At 41.1% G+C, this 9,598-nt stretch overlaps 1 protein-coding gene across 1 annotated transcript; it reads left to right on the top strand.

The window, feature by feature from the left end:
- Positions 1 to 2,282: 2,282 nt before the first annotated feature.
- On the top strand, positions 2,283 to 9,228 carry LOC119741589 (zinc finger protein Aiolos-like). Its single transcript, XM_038217404.1, has 6 exons — positions 2,283 to 2,459; positions 4,489 to 4,783; positions 5,286 to 5,618; positions 6,689 to 6,802; positions 7,319 to 7,386; positions 7,630 to 9,228. The coding sequence occupies exons 2-6, from the start codon at positions 4,519 to 4,521 to the stop codon at positions 8,431 to 8,433; spliced, it is 1,584 nt and encodes a 527-aa protein (XP_038073332.1). The 5' UTR covers positions 2,283 to 2,459; positions 4,489 to 4,518; the 3' UTR covers positions 8,434 to 9,228.
- The last annotated feature ends 370 nt before the right edge of the window (positions 9,229 to 9,598 follow it).

The raw sequence follows: 9,598 nt of genomic DNA, 5'->3' as shown, positions 1-9,598 counted from the left end.
TGTCTGCCTGGAATCACGCCTCAATTTTGCTTATGAATATGGAAATTTTAATTAGCATAAAACGAAAAAAGACACAAAAATACCATTCAAAATGGCAAAACGAAAAATTGTAAATGGTGCACAAAAGAAGGTGCATTTTCAAGGATAACATTTAAACAATTAAATTGCATGAGCCCTTTTAACTTTCTAGAACAGCTGTAAAGCAGCTACTGCTGCAAGCAGTTGTGTGCCGAATCAGGCTTATTAAATTGTTAGCATTCTGGAAACCTTACTATTTTTCGAAGGAGCGATGACACCATGATGCGCCCCGCCCCCCAATACACCATGCTGAGTATATGTGAAAAAAAACCCATTTACCTGGCACGTATATTAACGGTGCAAAATGTTTTATATCAAAATTATCAACTGATAATTGAACACTTTAAATTATTGTTAAACAGAAAATACGACACTGAGTATTATAGAACGTAATGTGTTTGTAGTGATGTGATAGTGTGATTAACAGTGTGATTTAGACACCACTGTAGTTGTGTAGATGCAATATTATTGTAAAGAAACATAATTGTACTGTGTGTGACATAAAATGAGAAGATGCATAAAATGATTTTTGATCTAAATTTATTTCATGATCACTGTAAAGCAAAGCTATCTCCATTCTTGGGAAATGAAAAGGGAATCAAACGAGCTAGATACATGCGTTATGATTGCTCTCATTGTTTGGAATTCAGCGCCGCCATCGGATATGAGACCTGCTTCCATAAGGAATTTGCCGAAACCTTAAAAACAATGTTTTCCCCAACTTTGTCCGGGTTTGCGGGATCAGGAGCAGGCCTGGCGCATTTTTTTTTTAATCCAGCAAGTATGGGGACCGGTGGGTTTGGAATTAAATGCATTGTGTTAATGAAGCCATTTGTCTGCAGGATGCAGCTTACAAAATGACAGATTTAATTCCCCAACTTTGTCCGGGTTTGCGGGCCTGGCACATTTTGCTTTAATCCAGCTAGTATGGTGGGTTTGGAATGAAATGTATTGTGTTAATGAAGCCACTTGTCTGCAGGATGCAGCTTACAAAATGACAGATTTAATTCACAACACTTCCTTGTGATCCGGACACGGGATCACTGTACACCCACAATGCCCCCTACCCCGTGCGTCACGGATGCGGACTATCTGGTAGCAGACCAGTAAATAAACTTCCAATGGTAAATGATCCCACTTCAAAAATTCGGGAAAAATACTCACAACTCTCCAAGGTGTTCGAGACACACATCAAATTAAAGCTTATTTCATCATCTTTCATTTACTTTTCAATTTTTGGGGGGTCAACTTTTAGGAGAAATTTCCATATGAAGATGATCACCCCTGAAAATAGTCCTGAAGCCCATCGCCATTTTGAAAAACGATGCCTACACTCCATTGCATAATAGAGCGCTTTTAGGGTCCAAACATCCAAATTACACAGAACTGCAAGCTCCCAGTCCTGTGCACGGCTTCCACCCATATTTTTTTACAAACCCTCAAGTTCATGGCCCACAGCATGCTCAAATACTGAAGATTTTGAGGGCATGCAAATCGTGATTTGGCCGGCGTAGGCAATTTCGGACCGATTTACTGGTCTGCACCCATCTAAAAAAAAAAACCCAACGAACACAATGATTTCGCCATTGAAGGGGGCCTTCGTGACAGAATTGTTAGCGTGCTCGGATTTGTCTGCATACACATTTTAATCGTGTAGGCTTATATTTTATCTCGTCACGGGATGATTTATTGCTAGAAGAAAAGACTATACTTCCTGTTAAAATTCATTTCCTTGATCGCAAAAACACAAGGAAATAAACGATCATTCAATTTGGGTCTTACAGACAAATGTGAAATTAAAGACGTTTTCCCCGAGTTTCACCTCGAAAATAGATTTTTTTTTTCAATTGCTATTTCCCTAGCAATCGCAAAAGTTATTCACTTTGAATGAGACATCGAACAAAAAATCAACCGACGTTTATTGAATTATTTCTTCACAAAATCGAATTATTGGCCAGCAAGCAATAGTTCGGCTCTAGCAGTGCGCCCAAAATCAGCATAAAGCAGTTTATTCGTTAGAACAAAACATACAAATTGGAAATTCGTTGAGAGAAAAAAAAATCACGATTTTTTTTTTAAGACTTCAGGGTCACGATACATCTTTAAGAAAACGCCTTAATAGGGCCTACTAGCGTTGGGTATATACATTGGCAAGTTGGAGAAAACTCGGGAATTATTGGAGTTTTTGTAAACGTTGGGGGCGCTCCCTAGCTCGTCTGATCAAAATGGCAGCCCGCTGGATCTGGCGGAAGTCAGGACAACAACTGGAGATCCAATCAAAAATAGTTAAAAAATACAGCGTATTTCATATTCTAATCTCATTTTTTTCGCGTTAATTGAACAGTCTTGACCTTCAATGTGTCTCCACCAATTTGCATCAGGTGGGTTAATAAAACTGGTAAATTGGTACTAGTGTGTGTGTTGGTCGTCATGTTTTGTCGAAATTTCGTCGGTCGCGTTGTCTACCTCCATGGTCTGACCTTGGCATTCACCTGTTCACAGCAGCTGAGCAGCGCGGCGCAGCGATACATGTATCGCGGCCACACGGCGATCATGAAGTGAAGGGCCCCTGTTTTGTTTTGATCAAATTAGAGTCAAAAATGTTTTTTATTGCTCAAAAATCACCGTTACAATCAAAAGCAGACTTTACTCAATTCTTATGACGCCCTTTTTGAAGTTTTGAACAGATTCTTGGGGTAGAAATCACGCCCGGACCTAGCCCCACTAGTGTGGCCGTCGGTATGCTGCGCTGAAAGGTTCAGCGCAGCATACCGACGGCCACACTAGTGGGGCTAAGGTTCAGCGCAGCATACCGACGGCCACACTAGTGGGGCTAGCCCGGACCCAGCGCGGCGGCAGGGCATGCACATGGCGCACACAGACAGGGCTAGACCCGTGAACGTGGCTATATACATAGCCACGCTTCAGTCTATAGTAAAAACACTCTATTGTGATTCGCAGTTACTAAGATGGAGTGACCGTTCTAGACGAATTTCGGCTACATTTGACAGAATATTTGCATACAAAATTGAGTTGTGCAGAAAATCAGCAGAATATTTTTTTTCGGCAGAATTATGAAAATGGTGGAAAATGAAAAAGATTAGAGGAATATGGCACATTTGGTTTGAAAAACCTTCATTTTTTGAAAGATCCCTGAAACAAACCCTTGCACAATGGAACAGCAATATAAACTGGGTGATTTGGCAGACTTTCGAAGTGGATTTAGCAGAATTTTATATGGTATTATGATCATCCTGCCATGTACGACGGATAGTCGGGTACCCACTGCTGATAGTTTTACCATTTTGCGCGTGCGGAACACGGGGTATCAAAGTGTCATGCCTGTCTTTGATTCTTGATCATTTTAAAAACATTCGTTGTGACAAAGTTGTGCCGTACTTTACATCAAATTTCTTGGCAATGCCAGATCCAACACTCGCGGAAATTCACAGGAAGCCCAACAAGTAAGTGATTAACCTATGGGCAAAATTATACATGGTTATATGTAGCGGATCAAAAGATAGAATGCTTTCGCTTGAATTTACCCGAGGGAAGCGCGTGGCGTTGTATACAACGCCACGTTCACGGGTCTAAGACGGGGCGGGTGTCTGGGGTCCGCATCCATGCTCATCGCTATTAACATTAGTCTGCAAGAGTAATGACTTCAACACCTCAATGTACATGTAATGTATATCTACACAGGCCTATAGAGTGTTACTACTACTGCATTTATGATACGGCAAAAAATCCCCGGTACTAAAGATCCCAGGCATGCGAGTCGACTTGTCTCAATGGGCGACTTGTCTCAACGGACGACTTGTCTTTCCATTTAACGCACATACGGTCGAGTTGTCTCAACGGTCAAATTGTCTCAACGGTCGAGTTGTCCCAAGTCGAGTTGTCTCAACGGTCGACTTGTCTGACCCCTGGAGGTACCTCTGCTGGCCACACGCTATGTTCCCCAAACAACTGAGGAGTTTGTCCGGAAAACCCCCCCGCAAATTCTTGTGAAAAATTTTGCAACCTGACGCCACTTCAGCTGTTGTGTACAAAGTCTATGGAGAGTCAAGAATTTTTTTTTCTTAACAAAGTATTTCCTAACAACATTGGAAATGTTTCTCAGTCCCAGATTCATGTCTTATTATCATTTTTGCAATAACTGACCTTTCACAGACTTTGTACACAGCCAAAGAAGTGGCATCTATACATTCTTTCCGAAACTAGGTTTGGATGACTTATTGGTCATGTTGGTGGGAAGGTTTCGTATTAGTTCCACTCTTTTTCATAATAGGATGTTTATAAATGTAATATTTAACCATGAAAAAGATTACCTTGCATTTTGTTTAATGGAGCACTCAATTCTTTGTTTCTGCTTTGATTAACAAGACGGGACTCGCTTCTATTTTGTAGTAAAACATCTCGTTCTCCCCGAATGATAAGATGGAGTCACAACGAGTTGAAGACCAACCATGTGTCATCCTCGAAGATGACGAAGACACCCACAACCTGAGTCCCAAGTCCGAGCCGCACAGTCCGTTCACGGCCAAGGTGGATCATCACGATGACCGGCCCAAGACTGAGGAGAGGAGAGAGGATCACTCAATGACCGCCCAAGACGATCCTTCTCTTCGCTTCAAGTGTTCGGATTGCAACTTCTGCTCGGACAGTTCTCATCAGTTAGAAAAGCATATAAGAACGCATACAGGTACATATTAAAAAAAATAGTTACACCCCTATGTTCCGACACCCCTATGTTCCAACTGCACATATTCCTATTCCTAACCCTAACCCTAATGCCAACCCTAACCCTAATGCTAACCCTAACCCTAATGCTAACCCTAACCCTAACCGGGAGTAACACAATCTTGTGTGCGGTTTGTCGGAACATAGGGGTGTCGGAACATAGAGCCGTCACCCAAAAAAATAACACTCGGTTTTTGAAGATGTAGGTATCTTTTCCTAACATTTATGTGAATAGTGGACAGTTAGAAAAGACTATCAAGGAGGTTTTCTGCAGAATAATTTAGGATGGTACAGCCCAGCTACGTCTACTTTACATTGTGTGTGATACTCCTTGAAAATTTAAGTACAAAAGTGTGTGCTATTGGGTTCCCACACAGTGGTAGAAGCTGGAGGTTTAGGAAGGTTCCCAGCAAAAAAACAAAGGTTAGGGAATTGGAATGAATATAGTTTTGTTTTTGCCACAGGTGAACGGCCATACTGTTGCTCCATATGCGGCTTCGCATTCTCCCAAAAGGGAAATCTTAACCGCCATTTCCGCACCCACTCTGATGAACGGCCCTTCCAATGCCCGGTCTGCCAGTACAGCGCGCGGCGGAAGGACGCCCTCATTGCCCACCTGGACACACACCGACAGGAGCGTCTCAACGTCTGCCCGTTCTGCAACACGGCGTACAAGCAGAAGGCGTCGCTGAAGTACCACTTGAAGAGGTGTGGTTATCAGAAGATGGGTGGAGTTCTCAATCAGATGGACGGTCACGGGTCATCGTCCACATCGGATCCTTTCTCACTGTATGAAGGTGTGGGGGTTTATTACTTTTATATTATTTATTATTATTTATGCGTACTATGCGTTACATAAACTACGCAAACGAGAGGGCGCATGCGGTATGTCTCGTCCACCAGGGTTTGGAAAATGGTAAAAAAGCGCACTCTCTTGTTCGCACATGGAGTCCATAAGAGTAAATCATTATTCATAAATACCTCAGACAGTTTAGCTATTCCTATTGGTCGAGAGCCCGTCACGTGGCCGGTCTTAAACGGATGATAAAGACATAGCTAGCTGGTCTTAAACACTTTTCCAGTGTCACAATAAAATGTGGACTCCTAAAAATCCAGTGCCTCTTACCGTTTCATTGGTTGAACGTTCACAATCCTCACGTAGGCATGCGCAACACTACCAGTGAGTCAGAATTTTATAGTTTAAAATTCAAAACGCAACGCCCCAGGTGCGTTCTGCGTGACATCGCGCAGAACATGCCACGCGCGCGTCAATCTCCATAAAAGGGTTGTTTACATCTTACTCGCCAGCTGAACACTCCATTATTTTGCTAGAGGGATGTTTCAAAAAGCATAAAGTGAACTTGTTGCACAAACTCAGGATTTTTTTAACGAATTATTTTATATTTTTTTACCGAAAAGGTATTTATGAATGGAAATAAATATGTGCTCGGTCGGTATTTATCACTCTGTTTAAGACTGCTTAGAGTCTGGGTGCTGATAATTACCCTCGCCTCCGGCTAGGGTAATTATCAGCACCCAGACTCTAAGTGGTCTTAAACAGAGTGATAAAAACCTCCGAAGCACACATTTATTCCCTTAGTCAATCACTCATTTATCACTTGTCATCCTATCACAAGTCAAGTAAAAAGCTATTCAAATGGACTGTGGCCAATGCATACCTTTGTTACTGGTCATCCTCTATTCTTGTAATATAATTTATGATTGGCACGTAAATTACTGGATCACAACTGTGGATTGTTTTTTCAGTAAAAAAATTGAAAATATGGTTAATAACTTCAATTTGGTTACCTCCCAAGTTTAAGAAAAAATATTAGCAAATAATTGACTATTTCTTTTTCTGTGTTAGGAATTCGGATGGAGCATGGCGGACCTTCTTTCTCCGAAAGTTTAAGATCTCCTTCAGATGTTGAAGTAGAAGCCATTGAGCGAGATCATGGGAAGAGAATGAAGTTCAGTCATGGTGAGAATAAACAAAAAACAGTGATCACGTTTAGGTTTTAGATAGGCTGTTCATGTTACAACTTTCTCAAGAAACCCAATCTTGAAAAGAAAACAAACCCATTCAAATCTGGTATTTCAGGTTTGTTCTCTCTTGATATTTAACTTTGCATTTAAAAAAAAAATAAATTGGGAAAATTTATTACAACCGGTAAGGATATTCTTTTTGCCAGTGTTAACATCCTGAGTTTGAGATATTGACAGACTGCATTTGGCCCGTCTTGTGAAGTTACACTGACATTGCATGACTGTCAACAACCTTATAACCGTCACGGTAATATATCTTCTCTTTGTTTGAAAAAGGCGTGTCGCTGTGGTGATGTTCCCTGTAAATCAGTTGACCCATGTTTGTCCGGTTCTTTTTTGTGCGCTGGCTCATTTTCTCTGGCAACTAGCAAATGGAATGGATTTGTGACTGTGTGACTCACAGAACCAGAGGAGGGTCTTTATCTTTATTGAAATGTTTTGTGTTTTGCAGATGAAGAATCATCCCGGGATTCAAGCCAGGACAGGAACAGTGGAATAACGGACACAGCCAGCAATGAGGTATTGTGCTATCCAAAATACACATTCTTTTGGTGTTTTTGTGTGTGTGTATTCTAATTTTTCAATCCATACATTCCATTTTCAACAAGATGTAAAAATTTACCTTTTATATATCCAGACAGCAGACAATTACGGATTAAAAAGACTTTGTATTCACTAAAAATGGAGATTTCTTTTCACCGGATAATAAGGTATTTTCTATGTACTGAACACATTTTAAATCATTTTTTTTTTCCTCTGCAGGATTTGGAGAAGGCTCTGTCTAATGTCATGCAGATGTACGGCTCCGAGATTTGCCTGACGAACCGTGCCACCACAAGCCTGGAAGGAAACCTCCACGTGACCCCTACCATAACCGCAGTCTACTCCCAAGCACCCATGGACACAGATAGAATGGAGACTCAGAACTCGCAACTTACTCCCAAGAACCATCCCCCGGCAAGGAGCCAGATGTCTCCCTCAGCAAGCAAGCATGGGGAATACCCCTCGGCCGTTAGGTACAGAGGAACCATCGATTTGAACAAAACCAGGGATTTCGTGAACAAGAGCATGACTTCCCACGGTGGAACTGGAGGCGGGCAAGGTGTGGCATCTCAAGACGGCCATGATGGCGGAAGCGAGACGAGTGAATCCAATGACAGCGTTAGCCACTATGATGAGTCCATCGGATCCTCCAGTCACGGACACTCGCGTCAGAAGCCGCACAGTTCCACCCGCCCCAGCGGCAAAATCCAAGACAAAGCCGACTCAACCGAAGCGATCCCCGTGAAATCGCCCGTCTTCGATTCTCCGCAGCACCGAAACTCAAGACGAACAGCAGCAGACGAGGCGGGGGAACAACTATGCACAAACTGCAGACGGGAGATGTCAGGCGCCGACAACTTCAAATGCGAACACTGCGAGATCATATTCCTTGATCACGTGATGTATACCATTCATATGGGTTGCCATGGTTTCCGGGATCCATTTGAGTGCAATATCTGCGGACATCAGTGTAAGGATCGATATGAGTTTGCGTCACATCTTGCAAGAGGAAAACACCTATAGAGAAAAGTTATTTTACAAATAATATAAACATTTTCAAAGCACTTCTTGCCATAAATGTTTGCTCTTGTTTTTTTTCATTTCTAAACTCTCATATTTCAAATGGTTTTATGTTGTTATGTTGATTTTGTTTTATTTATTTTGCAAGTCCACATCATCTGCGACAAGTTTCTAGTTTGTGTTTGAAGAATAAAATTGGCAGGCGACCACAGCTAAGAAACTTAAGCTATCCAAATTTCCTAAATGAATTTTCGGAACATTTGGTACCCGACCTTGCCCAATATTCGGAATCAATTGACAGGCACAATCAATAAAGAGGCACTAAAAAGAACTTTATTTTCTGTGATGTCTTTTGTGACATAATAAGCATGTTAGACTTTGACGACCTTCTCAGGGTAAGACTGTTCCATGTTATAAATTCTGGGTAAATCTGGCCGTTTTATTTTTCATCAGATTTTTTCCAATGGTGTCATTTGCCTCTATGGATCCATTTTGTTACTGGATGTTTAACATGATTGAATGAATCGGTTTGTTTAGAAATATTCTAGGCAGTCCTGCAGGGAGCATTACATATTGTGGTGGTGCTATACTGGTATTACATAATGTATGGTTTGGGATATTTTCCAGCAATCAATTTATGTCGACTTGAAAATAGCATTTGTATTTTACTAAATAATTGTGAAGGAAAGTTGAATAACGATGCTCGTATTCTTATTTCAGCTAGGATTTTATTCTCAAACTTGACTTTTCTCTTATTTAATCCCAATGAGTCTTATTAAAGAAAAATTGAAGATGCAATTGTGTTTATAGTAATGTTTATTTGTTTTATTGATGGTAATTACTATTGATCCATATCCAGGTATTTTTGTTCTATTTCAATGTTATTGTCTTCGCCTGAAATCATAATTGACTGGGACATTTTCAGCTCTTACAATTTCAGCTCAGAAATTGTTTTAAAATAAAATAGCATGGTAGATATTGAAAGAAAAATGTCTTCATGCTAAATTGCCCCTCCCCCTTATTCCCCTGAATATGCCACTCCCCCACCAGCATGTTTGCCTATTTATCAGAGCATAGAGCTCTATGCCCACACATTTCCTCAAAAATTAGAAAAGACGTTAAAAAATGCACTTTAGAGGATGCATTTTGCAGTGAAAATGTAACTGGT

This window comes from Patiria miniata, unplaced genomic scaffold, assembly GCF_015706575.1.
Source record: "Patiria miniata isolate m_02_andy unplaced genomic scaffold, ASM1570657v1 HiC_scaffold_5, whole genome shotgun sequence".
NCBI lineage: Eukaryota > Metazoa > Echinodermata > Asteroidea > Valvatida > Asterinidae > Patiria > Patiria miniata.
This window is presented reverse-complemented; position numbering and strand designations above follow the sequence as displayed.